The following is a 22,389-nucleotide window of genomic DNA, read 5'->3' as shown; positions in this document are numbered from 1 at the left end:
TTGCCCAGGGTCACCCAGGTAGTGTCTGAGGCTGGATTTGAATTCAGAAAGAAGAGTGCTCTATATACCATGCCACCCATTTGCCCCAAATTTACATCCATTTCTAGTTAAGTTTGATACCAGTGTTCTAAATCAATTTCTTTTATTTTAGAAATGAGTAAAACTAAGACCCAAAGAAGTAAAGTCACTTGATCAGGGTCACCGAAGTAGTAAGCAGAACCAAGAACTGAACTAAAGTCCTGTGACTCCACTTGATTATGGAGTGCCACTTATGTAATTTTTATCACTTGAATAATTGCACTTCTATAATATTTATCACAAAGTGGCCCTGAAAGAAAAGGACCAGTCCTATCTCTTTCACTATCACTTTATATAACCTTTGAGATTAGTACATCATAATTCTTCCCCTAAAAAAAGGTATAGTTATACTTCCTCTACCTCTTCATGGGATAGGTGAGAATCAAATGTACTAGACTATATGCTCCATAAATGTAGCTTGGAAGATTATAAATTTAGAACTGAATGATCTGAATGAGACCTTGGAAGTTATCTAGACTTACCTAAAAGTTCTTATCTCCCACAATGACTGCTTAGTGCTTTGCCCAGAGTAGGTACTTAAACGTTTGTTGTTGGAACATGATAATAGGTTTAGTGCTTCAAAAAAGTTTAAACACTATTCAAAAGTGAAATTATTATAAGTGATGGCCAGCTTTTCCATCTTTTATTGAATTCCTTCAGGATGTGGTAGAACCAAGCTTCAACCAAATCAGCTAATGGTTAAATTTTCAGTGTGAGTATTTACATCTTGGAAATAGATAAATGCTACAAATCAGGATTTGATTTGTTAATTTTATATTGTTTTGACTTAAGAAAGTGATGGAGAAAATTTTAATATTGTAGTTACAACTTATAAGTGTGTCATGAATATATTTTTCTTCCTGAGAGCAAGTTGTTAAATATTTACTAACATACTGCTGGATACCTTCATTTTTTAGCCTTATTCCATTGACTTCTCAGCAATATCTCTCAGTTCTGAACATGGGTTGGGTTTAGCATGTATGCATTCATGTTCTTTAATGAGTCAGCTTTTCACATGAGTCTGTTTTCCTGTCATTTCAATAAATATCATTAAGCCATTGCAACTGCTTCCTTATTGGTTGCAAAATTTAAGGGCAGAGAATATTTTGTGTGTGTTTTTTTTTAAATCAATGGCTCACACATTACTGTAAAACCTATTGATTAAAAACACAAAGCATAATGTTAGTCATTTAGTCTGTGGAGTGATGCAATAGAGAAAGAAATTTATACTTTGACTCTTGCATTAACCTTTTATTGACTACTTGCATACCCATAATTAACACACACTTTAGCTAAAGTGGTTAATTTTAGCATCATGACCAGTGTCCACTAATGTAGTTGAAACCCTGATCATCCAAATGTAAGTGCAACCCTGAGGGAAATCAGTTGGTGGTGAAGAGGAAGGTCAGAGTCTAGGAGTTATACCTGCTTGGGGAGGGGATTCTGGGCAGACTCTCTGACAACCAGGTTAGGGGAGGCCTTTTGGTGGTTTAGTGTTATGTCACTAAGGCATTAGGGGAGGACTATTCATTTAGTAATTAAAGGACTTGGAGGGGATGAATTAAGCAAAGATTTTTCTGTTAGCTGCATGGATAGGATCCAAATGTTTCTATGTTATGGAAGAGAGAGAGAGAGAGAGAGAGAGAGAGAGAGAGAGAGAGAGAGAGAGAGAGAGAGAGAGAGAGAGAGGTCTGAAAGATGGAGGCCTATACTACTTTCTCTTTCAGAAAGCTAGCTTAATGTAGTTGAGCTGTGTCTCTTGCCAAGTGGATAATCTTAAAATAAAGCATTGTTTCCTTATCTACAAAATGGGAATATTAACACTATGTCTACTGTGTTCACTTGACTAACATGTAACTAGTACAAACCTCCCACTAATAATTTACAGTTTGAGAACATGAAATACTTTTTTTTAAAACCTAAGGTAGAACTTATATCCTCTAAGGAATCTTGAATTCCAGCTTGCCCTAGGAAAAAGGAAATAAAGTATATTTTAAAATATATGACAAATATGAGTTATCATTATTATTAAAATGCAATAAAATATGAGCTATCTTGACCAATATCATTATCATATTTCATTTCATTTGAGTCTTGCAAGTTCTCCAGGAAAAAGTCAGTGAGTCTTGAGCAAAGCCATGTCACTCGATAAGAGAAGATAACTTGTTAGTCACCCCAGATTGTAAGGGGGAGAACCTGAATTTGAAAGCAAGTTCTTTGAATTGAAATCCAGTGCTTTTTCCCTAGTAGACTTGAAGTTCCTTGAGGACAGGGCCAATTTTCCCTCTTTTGTCTTCCAATCTTTTTTTCTAGTGTTTAGCTATTACGTTGTCATGTGTTTAATAAATGCTTGTTGAATTCAATTGTCAATGAACAATTTCCTTACAAGAGATGGGGAAATAGAAATTAGCTATGAAAGAACTACCTGTTGGCCTCTATTAAGGAAATTTACAGTACCTTCTTTAGAGAGGTCTTTTAGCTGCCAATATTACAGATTGTTCATTTTTAATCCAAAGATCAATTTGTAAAATAAACAAGTCATCTACCATGTACCATGTAGCTTGTCAGGAAATTTGTCCAAAACCAAAGAGGAAAGTTTTGTTCCATCTCTGGGTGCACACTATCCAATCCCCTGGGGACTTCATCTTCTGAAATCTTCATCTCTGAAATGAGAATAATAATTTTTTAAGTCCTTACTTCATAGGATTGTTTTGTAGAAAGTGTTTTGTTAATATTAAAGTACTATATTAACTTCCATTATCATTATTGTTGTTTTTATTGTTACTGCTCTTTGGGAAGGGAAAATAGCAGGCATAAGAGGAGAAAAGTAGCCAAGAGTCATGAGTCAAGACCAATATTCACCAGACCTTTGCCTCTTCTTTCTAGATTTTTTTATGCTCCTCATCCTTCTAAATTTTAATTGCATTATAATACTGCTGGACTTTTATGTGCTACAATTTATTTAGCTATTCCTTTATTATTGCATATTTAAGTCAATTCCAACATTGATGGTTTTTAAATGCTGTTACAAAAATCTTTAAACAGACAAATCTTTTTTTCTGTTTATTTTTAAATAACACTTTCAGGATATATTCCCAAGAATGGAATTATTGGGTGATTACTGAGTAAAATTTATAAATTTCACCACATACTGCTAGATTGGGCTCCAAAAATTCCTCCCACTTGCAGTTTCAACCACCAGTAAGTGTGACTGTTTCTTTACAACCCTGACAGAATAATAGAAACTTGATTCTTAAAATATTCCCTCTATTTTCCTCCATTTTGTTCTCTGAATGGTGTTGAATAAGACAGCACTGAATTAGGCTGTCCATTGACATCTTGGAGGCCCATTTCTTACAAATTAATATAGCACACCAAGCATGGCGTGTACTGTAGAATCTAATCATTATCAAGAAAAATAGTGATAATTTCTTAACCATTAAGAGAAGGATTTAAGAGAAAGACCTGAGAATTCAGAGCTATGGTACTAAAAAAACAAACAAACAGCCATCTCAAAAACAAGATGTAAGAAGAGGTCCTACTTCTGGTTCAGATAAAGCCAGTAGAATAAATGACCCCATCCTATGACTGACACAGAGAACAAGAAACAGGCTTTGTGACAATCTAAGTCACAGAGAGCCATATGGCAGCTAGTCCTTTGGAACCATTTGCCTTCTCTGGAAAGAACAGTAGGAGAAATTATGGAAGCTATTTTGCCCAATAAGCTTTGTACCCAAGTCTGGAGTAGGCTTGGATAGTTCTATTTTAAGGGGCAGAAATTCTCAGATGTCCAAAATACAAATACTAATCCTCAAATACAAAGCCAAATGCAATGGAAGACAATGTGAAATATGAAATAAGGAGGAATTAAACCTTCACTGGAGACTTTAATACTTCTAATACATTCTTAAAATGGAAAGAAAAAACTCAACAATTTTATATTTGAAATTTAAAATGAGAATGCATTTTTAATTGACTTTTACAAGCTTCATAATATTTTTAGTGTATCTTCACTATCACAGCTCTTCAATCTGCCAGCCAATGGTTAATTTATCCACTTTTAGATTGAAATGCTTAATTTGGAATATCTTACCCTACCCAGCAAATTGAGCATAGTGTTTGGTACTGAGACAGAAATAAAGCATGATTTGAAAGCCTTGCTGAGTTCTGTTGTAATTAGTTGCAGTTTCCCTTGAATATTAATTTTTCCTCATGCTCCTTTCATGTAATTTAGAAAATGTCTTTGGAACAATGCTGAGACAATCAGCTAAGCACCTCTCAGAACTCAGACAGCAAACTACATTTTCTGAAATGCCTATTCTAGACCAACCTGCAAAACAAATCCTGTTCTTCTATACAGTGTGGCTTATCAATGCAAACAGTTTAATATTTATGCTAAGAGGATTGTCAAAAGTAGCTTCTGTTGCTTTAATTCTTGTTTTAAATAAATAATGAGAACATTTAAACACATTACTCTTCTCAGGGCCCCCGAGGTCAGCTAATCTTATTATTTATGAAGTGATGGGCTACATAATAGTACTTAGTACATGTTAACAGACGCTATTATCAGGGCCTGATGCGAAGAGCTGAAGATATATTGGAATGTTATGTGTTAATACTGTCCTTGTGCTGTAATGTACGATGGATGGAGTGCACAAGATGCTGGTGTGGCAATTAACCACCCGCAAAAATAGGTGTAAAGTTGAAGTATGTTTTCCCGTGGGGGACCCATAGCCATTAATAATTCCCCAGAGAAGAAGGCATCTTTCCACTGCAGCAGTCTTTGAAATGGGGCCAGGATGTTATGGACTTTGATCTCTTTATAGTCCATCCTACATGGCCAGAAGACAAATAATGCTGGCTGTGACCACTTGCTTATTGATTGAGAGAGGGGGGAAAAAGTGGAGGGGAATTTCACATGAGTTTTCCAAATGGACCACCAAATCCACATTTCTATGCCTACATTGAATATGGGAAAAGAAGGAGAAGATGGGCCATTTATGTCTCTGACTACCATTGCTTATAACTCTTCTATGACCTGAATAGCCCAGTTTTGTATAAGGTATAAATGAACTCTTGTCTTCCCTTTGCTCACCTTTCTCCCTGAATTAGTAATTGTAATATCAGGACTCTTATTTAGGGTTTTTAGTGTTTCTGAGCAGTTCACTACCTAGAATCTTATTCAGCCCTCCCTATAACACCATGAGATAGAACAGAGTCCTCATACCCCATTTTATGGATGAGTACAGCTAAAGCTACTGAATATCCAGGTTGTCTATAAATAATCCTCTCTGTGTGATAGGAGTCTGCCAAAGTATAGTGATGTTGTCCCAACTTTTCTCCTGCAAGTCTGTAATATAGTTGCATATGATAATTAAGTTCTTTAGTATTGATGAATAATCCATTTAATAAAAACTGTGATTTAAGTGTTTTCTCTAGGGACTAACTCTTCGCTAGCCTCTTAATTTAATTTTGGTGAAGTTTTCCCCACTTATTCATCAGTGGAAATGATTATTAACCTCTATTTGCATACATCCTTATAAAATGATCTCTCCTTGGAGTGCCTTTTTCAAAGCAAGGCAGAAGGATACATGTGTAAATCTCTAGAATCTACAAAGTCAATCCTGATCTATTATATTGTTTAATCTATTCTTGGACCCTTAGTGCAGTAAATTCAGTTTAATCTCTCTCAGTAATCTAGTAATACATTGAAATCCCACAAACATTTAAATCTGATAATGGTTTAATCACACACTTTAAATAACAGTTGAGATAATGAAAAAATAATTCACTATAATAATAATAATAAAAAAGGCTGAGCAACTAAATATTCTTTGTGTTTGGCTTTCTGGGACTTCCCTGTAGATAACACAGATCTGGATGATGAAAAGGAAGGACTATCACTGTAAGTGAACAATTCTTCCTAATCACAGACTAACTTCACTCCTGCAAAGAAAACAATTACTTCATTATTCATCTTCCTCTTCCTCATTGATTAGTTTTTTCAGAACATTTAGATTTTAATCATTCCCCTAGATTTGAATCTTTAGGGAATTGTTTTTCATGGATAAATAATAACCTGTTTTTATTCTTCTAGATGCCAATCCCGAATCGCCCAAAATTTACCAGAGGACCAGAGACCAATATGCTGGCCATACTGGGAAGATGATGATCCTGAGATGCCGTTGCCATTTGATCTTAACAGCATTATTTTGGAACTCCAAGGTCAGCTCCTGGAAGCAGAAATCTAGGGAAGAACCCTGCCATTTGGGTTAAAGCTACATTTTCTGAAGAAATACCTTTTAACAAAGGAAAATTTTCAGCTATAGAATCCAGACTCTGCTATGAATTCAGGCAAGGACACCAATGGGAAGTTCAAAGATTCCCAACTGACCACTTAGGTATTGGATTATGAGAGCCAGCTACCTTATAACAGCAAAGGAATGGGGCCCCCAAATATAAAAGCTCTAAACTGAGACTGTGTTCTGGTCTTCTTGGCAAAGGATGGATCCTGGGCTCTTCCCTACCTGGACCCAGGCTAGTTCTTCTCCAGCACCTATATAAGATACTTAATCATGAAAAGCTGCAGGGTATTGCAGAGGACAGAGGCTCAACTTGGAGCAAAATTTAGCACATTCTCTTCCTACTTCTAACCTTTGTCTTGACATGGGAATGGGTGTGCCCAATCTGAAGAAAGACTGAAAGAGGGGGCAAGAGTCAAAAACCCTCAGCATCTCCCTTTTACCTCTTTACAGATAAAATACAAAATCAGTTTGGTGTTTAAAGTTTTCCAGTCTGGATTTCTAATGCTATTTTGTTATTCCCCTGAATGTATTCTCCTTTCTAGTTACACTGGAATATGTATATGTCTACTTGCCTTTGTATATAGGCTGGAATGCCCTGCCTCTCAGAATCTGTTCACAGTGCAATGAAGCCCTCCCTTTAACTCCTCATCTCTGTCATTAGTGTCTCTATTTTTTGGAATTATTTCATAATATTCTGTACATAGTTTGCATACACTTACCCAGATGTACATGGAAAGTAAGCTCATCGAGAACAGGTACTATTTTTGTTTTTGTCTTTCTTTCCCCAGCAACCAGTATGTATGATACTTTCCACCCGGTAGGTGCTTATAAATATTTCTTGAACTTGGAGTCAAAAGAACTCTCATTACTGCAGAACTTGCCCCTCTAAAGTATACAGGAAGCCCATGTGCATGCTTATTTTTGCTCTTCACTATCTTTTTTCTCCTTTGACTCCTTAGTTACTAAGGATCCTGCAGAGAAAAAGCAAAAAAAAAAAAAATAAATAAATCAAATAAAATTTTTTAAGCTGATAAACATAGGGAAAAACCTCAGAAAGTCTGTTCTTTCTAATTCTGCTTAGTTTAAAGAGTTATTATTTCCTGCAAGTCCTTTGCAGTTAAGGGCACAGGATTAAGAGAAAGGAAGTTGAGGACCAGGCCACGTACCAGATGAGTAACTTGTGCTTCTAGAAAGATGAGACCATGTGCCATTGACAATCTTAGCTCATGACTGTGGGCTGAGTACCCCCAATGGACCCTGTCTTTGTCACTGTGGCAATACACGGGGAAGCAAAAATACCTGCCTTTGCGAAACTCACCCTCTATTGGAGACATAACGCCTCTCAGTCTGATAGAGAGAGAGAGATCATATTTTGTACTCTCATGCACCTTCTCCAGTCTAATGGTAACAAATATAGTCCCATTTTTCTAGATTTTGCCAGTCTAATGGAGAAGATACCATTCTTACTATTAGGATGTTTATGATACAGACATGAAAGTGAACTTAAAAAACTGTATGTGATCCTAGTATAAGCTAAGTATATATAAAGGTAAAATACAGAGTTGAAAAGAGGACAGTATGAAGTAGAGCTAATTCAGGAATACTTTCTGGAGGAGACAAATTTTTATTTGGAATTTGAAGGATGCATAAGAGTCATGAATTGGTGACTAAAACTGCATAGTATTGTTACAGCTTTCCATTTACTAGACTCTGACAGTTATTATCCCCATAATTCCCTCTTCAAAAGAAAACTTTGACCAAGACTGCTTAATGGGGACAAAACAAAGTTTTGGAATATTACAATGCAGCACCATCCTGGGTCAGACTGCCAGGAGATCCGACAGGGGTCCCAATAATTCATGCTTAGCAATCAACAGATCAGCAGTTGAGCAGGATTCCTTAGGTCTCTCTGTCCTTTGAATGATCCCTGAGCCAGCTACCCTCTTAAGCCTGCTTCATTGGGTACATCCCATTTCTTCTTGTTCTTTCCCTTTTCCTCTTGATATATTTTCATCTTGTCCATATCCTCATTCCAGCATCTGGGGGCAGTAAAGGGGGAGGGTGTGTGATCAATAGATGGATTTGGATCCTGCCTTGTGAATTTACCAACTGTGTGACACTGGGCAAGTCACTTATCCTTGTCAGACTTCATTTTCTTCATCTATAAAATGAAGAGGTTGGACTTGAAGCTTCACTTGTAACAAAAGCTCAAAAGAAGAAAAAGAAATGCAACAAAACTGGCATATCATCCCCATCTGACATCCCATGAAACATTCTACACTCTTAGTCTTTTCTATATTTAAAAGAGGAAGGTGCTTCCACATCTCATCTCTTCCCAGGATCAAGCTTGGGTCGTCATAATTACACAACAATTTCATTTTATTCTTTCCATTTAAATTATTGTATTCGTTGTATTTATCTTATTCCTAAACCTGCTTATTTCACCCTGTATCAGTTCATAGAAGTTTTCCCAAGCATCTGAATTCTTCGTAGTCATCATTACTTCTTATATAGAAATAATAGTTCATTGGGTTCATGAGAGTTAATGCAAGACTTGGTTTCATGACTAGCCTCTGACACTTTGGGCAAGTAACACATCCTCTCTTGGCCTTGGTTTTCTCATGTGTAAAATGAGGAAATTGGATTAAATTGTATCTAATGTCCCTTCTAGCTCTGAATCTATTATTTTATGGACCACAATTTGTATAGCCACAGACCTATCAAAAAACTTAGTACTGAAATGAGAGCCTAGGGTGAGACTGATGTTAGGCCGGGCAGTGAACCCCACCACCAATACCCCACCTTCAGGCACACACACACACACACACACACACACACACACACACACACAGAGTCACACTTTTCTATTACCTTTTCATCTTTAAATGGTCCTTCCAGGCCCCTAGTGCTCTCATGCTTCCCAGGAATTCTTTACATTCTTCAAAGTTCAAAGAAAAAAAGACACTTCTCAAAGGAATGAACAATAGAATTTCAAATATCAGTGACAGACCAGTAAAAAGTAAAAGAGGATATTTGGGAACCTTTTATCATTCTACATAAGTCCCTACCACATCCTGGCCTTATCTAAGATACAAAATGTCTCTGGCCCTGAGCAGCATCCAATCAATATTAACTTTCTTAGGATCACAGAATTTAGAACTGGAAGGGACTCTAATAGTCCTATAGGATCATAGGATTTAAAACTGAGAGAGACCTTAGATATCATCTAGTTTGATCTCCCTTCTCATTTTGCAGATGAGAAAGCTGAGATCTGGATAGGATTAAGTGATTTGCCCAAGGTCACACAGACACACAGTAAGTAGCAAGGCTAGAATTTGAATCAAAGTCCTGGTTTTCTCAATGTCCTATATGCACCTGTCTGTCACATGGGTGTCTCCAGTGGTAAAGGGGTGAGCGTCCAATCAACCTCCCATGGCCTCTGGACTCAGCTTGAAGAATAGGCTTCTAAAACCTAGAGAAAGATGCTCTCCATCCCTAATGGAAACCTGTTTAATAGCTACCCTATGTTCAGTGGGGGTAGAGGGTGTTTTGTTTTTTACTGAGCTCCAAGGGAAGATGGTTTTTGAATGCAGCATTGTTCTTTCCCCCTCCCCTGGTTAAGGCTGATTTACAAGTGGGCAAACTGCGTACATTTGGCTCAGTGCCACTCTAAATACTGCTTATAGTGGAGATCTCTGAGGCAAGCGAGGGGAAGACAAGGGTATTCTTATTTGAAAAGGCAATTCTCATCCAAACAGATTCAACTGGAGAGCAGCAATATAGATTAAAATGGGATGGAGTGGTGATGCAGTTGATGCAGTTTGCCATTGTTACTTTGTGATTAAATGGTATTTTTAATTAAGTTTCATTGGGAGCTATAGGTATGGCAGTGCTGAAATCAATTTGACAACCATAAAGGGGAGGGAAGGCTCTCCAGTAAGCAGTGCTGCACAGATTGCTTTGGAAGTGAGCAGCCCTGCTTTAAAAGGCTAGAGAGAAGGGAGATGGGGGATGGGGATGTGGTGAGGGAAGAACGACAGAGACCTGGCAGATAATGACTTCCTGCAGGACTGCAAGGGTAGTGCTTTGTGCTGTGGTTTCAGGGACTGTAGGGGCAACAAATTCACCCCTCCACACTGGGGTCTCTAGTGTACCTGAGAAGCTTTACTATTTCAAAGTTAACTATGAACTCGACGAAAGTATCTGAAGACTCTGCTTCTCATTTCTTTCATATTAACAAGGAGAATGTGATTATACAATAAAGCTGACTGGGAATCTCTAACCTGGAAGGCCCCAGCAGACAAGGTTATCTAGTCTATTCCTGCACTTTTAGTCCAGTTATTCTCCTGTCCCATTCATTAATGAATGGCAGCATGGTAAAAAGGATAGAATGTTGGACTTGCATTAAGAAAGACCTGGGTTCAAGTCCTGTCTCAGATTTATTAGTTTTTGTGACCATGGGCAAATCTCATAAACCCTAATTCTTTGGTGATGATAATAAACCTTCCTCCAAGGGTTGCTATGAGAAGTAAATTACATCACAGATATAAAGAAATTGTATTCTTTGTCAAATATTATATAAATGCCAGTTATTATTATTATTAATTTTCCATGGAGATTTCTAACCCCCTTCTTCCACCAAGTTTAACCAATCCTTCACAACTTCTGTTTCATAATAGCTAGTGTTTTAAGATTTGCCAGTCACTTTACAAATGCCTCATTTTACCCTGACAATGATAAGAAAGGAAGTGATTTGTCCAAGGTCACACAACTGGTTTGTATCAGAGCTGAGACTTGAACCCTACTCTTCTGACTCTGCCCTACCCCATTGCCTTTAAATACTGATCTTCCCATTTTCAGGTGGGGAAACAGGCAAATGGAGGTTAAATAACATGCCCAGAATTATGCAGGGTGAGGTATAAACTGGTCTTGCAATGTGTTATATATAGTGACTACATAATTTAAATGTACAATTAGTAAGAGTCTGAGGCTGAATTGGAACTCAGGTCTTCTTCCTGACACTTTGTCTAGCATTTTGACCACTGTACACCTGCCTTGCAATTTTCAATGGAAATAAATAGCATTACTAGGATGTCAGCCAAAATTATGAAAATCTTTAAAACTTAGATTTTTGTAGCTGGAAAGTATCTTAGAGTTCATCTGGTCCAACCTCCTCAATTTTGCACGTAGGGGAAACTGAGCTCCTGAAAAGGGGAGTAATTTATCCAAGGTCACACAACTGGTTGGGGTCAGATTCAAAACTTCAACCCTGCCCTTCTGACTCTGTCCTACCATGATACCTTTAAATGCTATTTTCTACAGAGCAATAGAGCAAAGTTATCATGGCATGTCAGAGGAAGGAGGACGACACTGTTTTCATTAAGGAGATCCTTCAGAAATGATCCTTTTCCCACATGGCGGAACTAGGTCACCCACGGCTATTGGGGATTTGCTACAAAAACAATTTCTTAGCACTAGTCCCTAATGGATGCTGTGTGTACAACAATTGTTTATCGACTTGAAGTGTCTAAGTACCAGGGTCGCTCTGTTTCAGGGGGAGGGCAACATTAATTAACTCCCAGCATTAGATTCAGTGATGCTTTTCCAACGACGTAGTTCATGACTTTGCTTGCATTTACTTTTCATCAGTCGTGAAAGAATGGAGGTAAAATAGTTCCCGCACACGTGTGTGTCGAGCTAAATGGATAACAGGAGATACAGATCTGTTTGCCTGTCTGCACTTGCCTTTAGACAATATTCATCAATTTTACAAAAGCGACTGACTAAACATGTCACCAATACAAATGAAGGGCTCCAAGCACAAGGGCTTCAGCATTGTTTTTAATCTGGTACCAAGCAGCCTTTCGACTGATAGATGGGAAGTTGGGGAGAGGCACCACATTATGGGTCCACATGGCTGGGGAGATAGGCCAAGGTCATTCCAAGGGATCTTCAAGAGTCACTTGCTGGGCCTGTGCCATAGGTATTCCGAACAATTCCAGTGTGCTCCATTAGTTATCTGTTTCTCATTGTAGGGATTAAATAAAATCATGCACATAGTTCATCATGCCCTCAGTATCTCTGGTTTCAAAGACTGGCAGAGGGAAGTACCTGCCACCTAGACAGACACATGAATTTCCCACTGGAAAATCCCCATTCTGGGCAATGAGAAGCCAGCCACTTTCTTCATTGTCCTTTATTCTCAACAAGAATGATCTCTGTTTTCATAGGTAATGAACAGGATTTGTTTGCAATGTTCTCTTTATTTCTTCAATCAGATCAGACCCACTGGACCCTTGGGCCCATACAGTAGATGGTAGGGACTGTAATGGCTGCATTTATGTAGAGAAAGCTTGAAAGGCATTGTATATATGGTATCTCATTTGATCTTCACAACCCTGGGAGGTCAATGTTATTTTCCCCATTTTACAGAAGAGGAAACTGAGGTTGAAAAGAGATAAATGACTTTCCCAAAGTCATGCAACTCATGAGCATCCAAGAAACATATAACTGAGAAAAAGTGAAAATGAAGCAAAAGCACCTTTAGCATGGTACCAGAGGAAAAGATTTGTATTTAGAGACAGAGGTTGCAATACCCAGCTCAGTCATCAACAATCCTTGTGACCCTGGGCAAGACACTCAACCTCCAAGGACCTAATTTCTTCATCTATCAAATGAGTTGTAATAGAAAACCTCTGAGATTCCCTCCAGTTCTAATCTAGGAGCATATAATCTCAAATGAAGTTCGAAACTACATTCTAAGAACAACTTCCAGGATTTTTGCCCCCTCATTTCCACATTACCCTCCTGCAAAATGCCCTGCCCAACCTGAACCACTTTAGACCTTTTATAAATTACAAGTATGAAAATCATATGAAGTCTGATTCCACCCCCCCCCCTTGAAAATCACAAGCACCACCTGAAAAACCTGGTTAACCATTTTTAGCAGAGGTATCCTCTTTTCACTTTGGAGGAGTCAAGTTCATCTACAGCCCAGTCCTCCAAGGAATGGACTGATTTCCTTAGAATGGCATTTTAAGGCAAATGCTACTTCTCAACATTCATTTGACACAAGAAACAGTGCCTTGTTTTTTCCCCTAAGTCTTCACTTGCCTCCCCAGCAGTGATCTCAAACTGATTAGCTGTCTAGATTAGAAATGGAAAAGAATTGAATCAGGTGTATAGGATTCCCATTGTCCTCTCCCAGGCTGCTCCCAGACCCAGGTCAGACCCAGAGCTATTATCATGAACATGTGAACAATCAAGCCCTGTTTACCGTGAACGTTCAGTTTTCTTTTCTTAAAATCAAAACAGAGTTTGGTAGGCAGTGCCTCTCATCCAGGGCCCTTGATCAATGGAATGATCTGTCAGAAGCCATTAGAGCCCCTATTAACTTGAATGCATTCAAAGCTAAACTATTGGATCATTTAAAGGGCTGCAATGATTGTTTTTAATATACTATACATTGATTTCTCCCCATGAGCAGCAACATAACTTTGAAACTAAGTGTGTATGACTAAGGCTCCATTTGCTGTCTCCAATCCTCTAGGAGAAGCATGGTTTCACTTCGACTAGAAATGTCTGTGTATGTTTTTAAAGAAATGCAGATCCTGTTAGATTTCCCAAGGTTTAGCTTGAGTATATGTGTGTGTATGTTTAAAGTCTCTAGGCGTTCTCCCATTTTCTTTGTGCCCATGAATTAGAGCAGTGCGTGCAAAATAGGGGAGGCATCTCTGCCAAAGACCTTGACTGAAGGGGGGTAAGAAAATTGTTCTGAAAGCTTGATGCTCAACAGAGGCCAAAGCTGAAGTGAGTTTGACAGCCTTGGGTTAAGCAAGACCTCTGCTGCCCAACACAACAGGACTGCAGGGCCCTCCCAGGTCGTGAGCTATAGTTCTCTTAGGTGGGCCTAGAACTTGAGCAGCTCACGTCTTACTTGTCAAAGTGAAGGCACCTTTGGGAGAGGCATGCAGAAGAAGCTGGCCAGCTACTAACACCTGTCTGGGATGAACTCCTCTCAAGGCAGCCTTTGACTCCTTGGTGTCTACAGCTCTTGGTGTCTCTACATTTCTTGGCTTCTGAACATCCTCAGTAAAATCTGACAAAGCCCAGGCCTTGAGTTTTCTTTGTCTATTCTCTTATTTCAGGGGCTGCAAAGGAAAGGTTTGGCCAAAAGTGCAAGAGTTAAATCTTGAAGGAAAAAAAAGCAAAAAGACAATCATACATGACAGTTTCCATGTGGCATCTCTCACATATGTTATCAGTCTCTCACTTTGCAAATGGAGGAAGTGATCCTTGACCAAAGAATCATAGATTTAAAGCCATAAGAGGTCTTAGAGGTTATTGCAGTCAACCTTCTCATTTTACAGATGAGAAAATGAAGACCAGGTAATAGAAGTGAATGACCCAATGTCATACAACTAGTTAAAATGACAGTATCAAATCTCAAGACTGTAAGAACTCAGACTGCAAGTTCAGTGAAAGAAGAACAATGTCACTGTAAGAAATCTATTTCAAATCACTTATGTGGCTTGAAAACTAGAAGCTGAGATATACAAATCACAATGTGACTTTTCCTTACTGCCTCTCCTGAAGCCTACTTAGACTGAGATCATTATAAATAGTCAATCAGGAACAAGGGACAGTCATCAACTGGAGAAATCTAATCAGTCTAAAACATGGTCTAGGTACCATTAATTGTTTTTTTTAAATTAATGATGGATCAAAAAGAGAATAGGTATCAGGACCTGAAGTCCAGATTATTAAAAGCCAAAAGGTTAAAATCATTTAAGTTAGAAACATGTAAATACCAGTAGCAGTGCTAAAATCACAAAGGACTGCAGTCCTGCTTAGCTCCCACTTAGACCTATATGCCAAAGCAAAGATTCAGAATTAATAATGTGGATATACAAATATATCATAGGAATAAGCTCTATTAGTCCTGCTAAACTCATTACTAAGATAATTCCTGGATTAAACAGTAGTTCTATAGGTTGAAGATAAGTTGGACCTAATGGGGTCAAGTGACTTCTATTCATTCTGATATTCCATGGAAGTTCTTAGTAATATATAATGTTCCCAAGAGAGGATAGATCAAGAGGGATCCATGTGGGAATAAAGATTTCAAATCAGGTCTCTCTCCTATCCCAAGTCCTGCTAGATTTGTATCCTTAATGGAGTTGAAGAAGATTCACATCTGTCATCAAGGTCAGACATAAGACATTTCCTGGGCAGGAACAATTACCAAGATCTCTAGACCCTTCTTACCATGACACAGCATCAAGTCTTTCTTCAGTACTGTTTAGCCATGATTTCAGTCATTGGACCTTTGTGTTTGTTAGGCCCTTATAGTATTCTAGTGCCAGAAGCAAGGACTATTTTTCCTCATGCGTGAAAAGTAAAAAGTTAAAAGTGGAAGTGGAATTAGAGGTTATTAATTCTAGTTCCTAATTTTATAGATAAAAGGTCTGAGGTCTAGGAAGATTAAGTGAATTATCTGTGGTCACCCAGCATTTTAGTTCCCTGGGGTTCCAAGTATCTATACTATATCTTCTCTCATCTTCCTAAAGTCTTGTCTTGTGCCTGAACCTCAGTCCCTATGATTAAGTCTCTAGATTATTTGATACCATCCATCTGCCCACCAACAAATTCCCCTTGGAATGGGCTTTTTTTCGTGAATACCTACCAGTCAACTGAACTCAGAGGAACCTCCCTCATAGTTAGCTCCTACTTCCCTAGGTTCCTGCCTAATGCCTATTGCTGGATTTCTCTATCACCATACCCTTGTGCAGGGAAGAGGGTTCTGAATTTGGAACCTGAGGACCAGGGTAAAAACCCTGTAGCATAATGACCTTGGGTAAATTCACCTTTTCGAATGTCAATCTTCTCATCTGTATGATGAGACTTGGACTGAACAACTTCTTTAATCTCTTCCACTTCTAAACCTGTGATCCTGTGAATTTGTCTGAATTTCCTCCTATTACACTTTTGGAACTTTATCCATTTATCTGCTCCTGCTGTAGTACATGCTGCAATGGATTTGTGTAGTTTCTGACTCTGGTCCACCTCACTTCACAGAAGTGATTCTGATAATTTTTTTCTTTTTTTTTTTAGGTTTTTTTTTTTTGCAAGGCAATGGGGTTAAGTGGCTTGCCCAAGGTCAAACAGCTAGGTAATTAGAAAGTGTCTAAGGTTGGATTTGAACTCAGGTACTCCAGGGCCGGTGCTCTATCCACTGTGCCACCTAGCTGATTCTGATAGTTTTCAACTGAAAAGATTGATTTAGCATTTCACTAGAAGATTTCAGAGTTGACTAAATGATTTCTAACATCTAAGTTAGTCAGAAGGGGGAAAAATTAAATACTTGTATTCATATATGTGTGACTTTGGTCAAACCTCTTACTCTCTGAACCTTAATTCCTCCCTTTGTAAAGTGGGGATAATATCTGCACTACCTGTCTCAACATCCTGAGTCATGAGAATCAAATTAAATAATGTATGTAAATCACTTTAAAATGTAAAAACAGGGGCAGCTAGTGGATAAAGCATGGGCCCTGGAGTCAGGGGTACCTGGGTTCAAATCCAGTCTCAGACACTTAATAATTACCTAGCTGTGTGGCCTTGGGCAAGCCACTTAACCCCATTTGCCTTGCAAAAACCTAAAAAAAAATGTAAAAACACTCTAAAAACATTTCATTTTATTATTACCATCATTCTCATGATGATGAGTTTCATGGAGTTCAGAAGAAAACAGACCTAGGACAAGTCTTTTACTTTTTTTTTAAATGCTTAATATTTAACTGACCTTTGCACAGTGGTTAAAATTACTTCTTTTTGTAATTGAATAAAAATATCAGGATGTAAGTTCATCTTTTGTAGACTCACTAAGAGCATTGTCAGCAAAGAGTAAAGAGGACAACAGGGAGATCAAGTACCTCCTGTTCCCATGTGGTTTTTGTTTTCTTCTGCTCAGTTTCTATATTTTGAGAGCTTTTCATTCCAAATAGTTTGGCAGTAGTGATGATGGTGGTGGCAATGGTGATGGTGATGGTGATGCTTATCTAGGAACCCCTGGCTTCTAGGGATTGCTTTTAAGAATTCTAAATCTCTTGTCGATAACTGTCAAACACTATGTGATCAAGTCATACCGGGAGTATATCAGATAATAATAATCAGTCATCATCACCATTGTCTCTTCTCCTGTAGAATTCTTCTCAGATTTCACCTCATAGGATCATAGCTTTAGAGCCAGAAGGGATCTTAGAAGCCATTTAGTCCAATGCCCTCATTTTACAGGTAAAGAAAATGAGACCCACAGGTTAAGTGGTTTGCCCAGGGCATCAGAGGTAGCAAAATGGCAGAGCCTGTATTTGAACCCAGATCTTCTTAGTCCAAACCTAAACTCTCTTCACTGTATGATATTGCATACTCAGTGAAGATTTTCTTGTTGTCTGCTAAAACAACAAATTTTTCTGTATTTCCTCCTACCTTTACATTCTGTTCTCCTCCATCAGAATTCATGAGGTTTTTTCAGAATATAGCCAGAAATTTCATATTATGTATTTTGCCACTTCAGATTTTGTGAATATATTTGTCCTTATCCAATTTGATTTTATGTATTGTTTTATAAATTCTCAGAGTCAGAATAAAGGGCCTATATCTTCTATTATATTTAACTCCCCATCTTGTTCATAGCATTTTCTCTTGGTGTCGTTCAGGGATGGAACATCAGGCCAGTGGGCCCTTTAAGGTCACAGAAATCATTTTATCTGGCACTGCCAAGGCAACTAACTGGAGGACTTGTAATTCAATAAATCCAGAACCTTTTTAGGATTAGGATTTTTAAGTTGATAATTTTGTCAATAACTGTCAAACTGAAAATTGATAGTTTTCAATGCAAAAGGTTGATTTAGCATTTCATTAGAAGATTTCAGGGTTGGCTATATGATTTCTAACATCTAAGTTAGTGAGAAGGGGGAGAATGGAATCGTAGTATATGTGACTTTGGTCAAACCACTTAATCTCTAAACCTTAATTCCTCCCTCTGTAAAAATGGTAATAGTATATGCACTACAATAGCCAAATGACTTTTGGCAGAAAAAAAGGTTTCTCACCCCTGGTATAGTGGTTCTCTATGTATTGACCCATGATAGTTTATGCTCAAGTTGTCCATAGATTGTTTTCTTCTAGGACTCAGCATAGTATGGGAGCCTGTCAGAAAAGGTGTATGCATGTGGAGAAGTAAGGGGCTTGTTGGAGTCAGAAGGATTCAGATTAAAGTCTTAACTCTGAAACCTACTAGCTATGTAACTATTTCCTTTAGTCTCTCGGGTCCCCAAGGCAGTGGAAAGAGTCTGAGCTTCAGAGCGGGAGGACCTTGATTCAGATCTCACTTCTGATGATATAGGCCTTATGTAGGGCACTTACCTGCTTTAGAACATGGTTTCCTAATCTGGAAAATGAAGGGGTTGACCTTGATGACTTCTTATATGCTTCTAGTTCTAGATCTTAGAATCTATGGTTCTAAGTTGCAAAATAATTGCCAAAATGCACTTAGTTCTAGATATTTTTCATAGGGAGTCCCCTAAATCAAGAATTCAAATGCCCAGATCCCCCCAAAAATATCTTTTAAGATCATAGATTTAGGAATGAAAGATACTTCTATTTTTTTACATATAAGGAAACTGACCCCCCCCCAAATTAGTTAGTCCCAAATCCCACAGCTACTGGGCATGGAAGAGTTGAAATTTTAATCTAGGACCTCTGACTCCAAATCTAGGACCCTTCTTATTCTACCAGGGCTCCCAGCATGTCATTTTTGCATGAAGTAGACACTTCAATACAGATCTATTGAATTAAATACCAGAAGTGATGTTTACCATTTAACTAGAGTATTTCCAAATTTTAAAATACACAACCTAAGGTGGGTGGTATACCTTAAATCAGATTTAGTTAAACATTGAAAAGAGAACTGTAGGTAGCCAGTGCCCTTTGAATAGAAATTTGAGCCTCAAATTGTCTTTCTTTTTTTTTCAAGGGAATCTGCTCATGAGGACTTGCTATTATAGGAAAGTTCAGATTGTGGGTTCCCTACCTAGAGCAACAACATCACCAGCATCAGCAAACAGCAAGACAGATCCATTTGGTATTTCTGAAAGCTGTGTGTGTGTGTGTGTGTGTGAGTGTGAGTGATCATCTTATCCATGGCTGCTATTTGATTAATCTGTTCCCCCTGAAATCTAGACAGTGATGGAGCTGGGACAGAGGGGGAAGGTTTTCCAGTATTGTATCTACAAATGAAGAAGAACCCTTAAGGGAGGCTGGCTATAAGGATGACTGAACTAGGGACAGGCTTTGATGGCTCCACCTGATGTCTCCAATGCCTCATGATCAGATCTGCCCCAGGGGTCACCAGTCCTCTCCAGGAGGAGCCAAGAAAAGGGTCAAGAGGATGGAGAGTGAAGTCTCTTTGTAAAAGAGGAATGCAAATAAATTGGAATCTGAGCAGCATAACTGTGGGCAGCTGTTCTAAGGAGCCCTGGAGTAATCGGACTTCACAAACTGTAACATAAGTTACTGGTAGGGGATTTTTGGAGGAGAATTAACCAATATCCCCACTATCAACAACAATAATAAAAATCTGTTTAGGGGTATCCAGAGACAGCCCAAGGAAACTTCTAGTTTGATTTAGAAGCGCTTCCTGGGTACTTCTACCAAATTTAACCTTTGATCTTGTATACACAGTCAAAAAAATTTATTCAATGATATCCTTGTTACTGGACCATCCAGTTTTTTCACCTGAAATGTGGAACTACAGACAGATATGTAATCTTCAGAGGATAGTTGGCAAAAACCACAGGAGGACTTTGGGGGCGGCCCACCTGGGATAACCCTCTCCATGATAATACAAGGCAGCCAGTTCCACTCGTGAAAATAATGAGGCCTGACAGTGGCCCCTTGCAGCTCAGGAGACAATCCCAGAGATGGGCCCCATCAGTGAGAACAGGTGGCATTGGTCAGTAGCCAATCTCTAGATTTTTTTCAGCTTCTGATATTCCCATAGTACAATTCCCCAAATGCAGAAACTCCACTGACATTTGTTCCTTTCCTTGGTAACTCTCTATATTTATTTTTTGAGTTTTCCCAAGAGCAGGCCTCAAAAATGAATTTTTAAAATGTTCCTTACCTCTTCATGAGTGAGACTTTTAGAATGAACAGTTATGAATCCAGAATAGCCAGATTTAAGATATTTACCACATGTTGCTATAGAATAAATTTATACAAATAATATATATACTTCTGTATATATAAATATGTTGTTATAATAAAATCCTTTAACCTTAAATTTCTAAATATTCTTCCTCCAGAGTGTTCAAAGCACAAATACTCATAATAACAATGGAAATAATAATATGATAGCTGGCATTTACTTAATCTTAAATCAATTCTGTGCAAGAGTCATTATGATGATCTTCATTTTACAATTGAGGAAACTGAGTCAGAGAGCAACCTGCCCAGGGTCTGAAGTAGGGCTCCCACCCATCTCTTTTAGATTCCAGGTCCTGTACCTCTGTCTACTATGCCCCACTGCATAAGTTTTAGCAAAAGACTCCATTTTCCATCAATCCAATTCATTTAAATGACCATTTGACTACACTATTGTTTTTGTTTGCTTTTGTTTTAACAAATATTCTTCATTATTTAAAACACCTCTTGGGTTCCATTGAGAATCCTTCTTCCTCCTCCCTCTCACTTCCCTATGTTGGATACTTGCTCATCAGTTACTTATTTCACGGTTACTCAAAGGATTGGGGAGTTTCTTTTTTTTATGAGAATGTTCAAAACAGAATTTCTAAAACCCAGTTACTGAGTCTTTGAAAACTGATATCAGCGTAAAAGTCAAGGCAAAATTTGGGGCTTATTCTGTTGCCATTGACAGCCTCCATTTATACAAGTTGTGACTTTGATTTAGGAATTTAACTTGATGGGCAATAGATCCAATTCCAGAGATGATGTATATACTGTTTCCATCAGAAATACAGTGTATCAGGTTCTTCGCATAATGTGTTTATTTCTCTGTGTGGTTATGTATTTAATAAATAACGTGTTTCAGTAGGCATTGTTTTCATTTCCCCATTTAATATTGCCACAAATATGTCTTGGATTTGGGATTGAATGGCACCTCATAAATAACAAGCTGTTATTAGTCCATTTCAAGTTGCATCTTAATTATTTGGCAGAAAACGGAGGGCAGACTTTTATAAGCCTTCATATTTTCTGTTTACAAGGATTTTACTGATGTCTCATAAATGTAATTACCTCTAATAAGAAAAGGAAATGAATTTCTATTTAGCAAATTCATAGCCTTGAAATGTATCCTGTAGCTTTATGAGTATTGTCTGGCTCAGTAAGGTGAAAACTGTTGATGGAGCTCCTCCCTGGGTTAAGCTTGATTCACAACAGTTAAATTATTTTTTTTGTTTCTATATTATTGCTTAACCTCCAGGGTAACTTTAGGCAGCCCCATGGAGCAGCAACTCAGGAACCTTCAACCTTACATCCTTTGTCTGGTTAAAGATAGAACAGGGTCTTGTATTAAAGACACATTTTAAAAAACATAATTTTAAATTTGGAAATTGATTGTGGCTTGACCTACTTATTTTCAAGAGCTGCTTGGTTCCTGACTTCTTTGTTTTGTTCAGATTCTGAAATCTATTGTTCTTTCTGAAGAGCTCCCAGCTGGTAAGGAGATAGGATGGAGGGTGGGGGTGGGGAAGAAATCAATTCAGGGAAGAGCATGTTCTGTCAACACTACAATCATATGAATCAGCCCCACAATTAACCAGATTCAGGCTGAACTGATGATGTTTTCCCTTTCTGTGACCACAACCTACAGAGATCTGAATATGAACCAGATAATTCAAGTTTATATGAACAGAGTTGGAAGAAGAAAAGGACTGACTTATTTGATATTTGAGAAGACAGTATAGTACAGTGTTTCCACTAT

The 22,389-nt window shown here is 38.1% G+C and overlaps 1 protein-coding gene across 5 annotated transcripts in view; it reads left to right on the top strand.

Annotated features, from left to right (window-relative positions):
• Positions 1-20,653, top strand: part of FTO (FTO alpha-ketoglutarate dependent dioxygenase) — a 477,648-nt gene extending 456,995 nt beyond the window's left edge. For 2 of the 5 annotated variants that reach the window (XM_074211310.1, XM_074211306.1), the window contains exon 10: positions 6,176-6,263. Coding sequence is in view for 3 of the 5 variants with exons in the window: in XM_074211304.1 (XP_074067405.1) it covers positions 6,176-6,303; positions 19,420-19,574 (283 nt within the window). In the remaining 2 variants the exon portion in view is untranslated. The other 3 variants (XM_074211304.1, XM_074211303.1, XM_074211307.1) reach the window with 3 other exon arrangements.
• Positions 20,654-22,389: the final 1,736 nt, after the last annotated feature.

Source organism: Macrotis lagotis, chromosome 1 (genome assembly GCF_037893015.1).
Source record: "Macrotis lagotis isolate mMagLag1 chromosome 1, bilby.v1.9.chrom.fasta, whole genome shotgun sequence".
NCBI lineage: Eukaryota > Metazoa > Chordata > Mammalia > Peramelemorphia > Peramelidae > Macrotis > Macrotis lagotis.
Note: the sequence above shows the minus strand (reverse complement) of the source record. Positions and strands in the feature narration are given on the sequence as shown.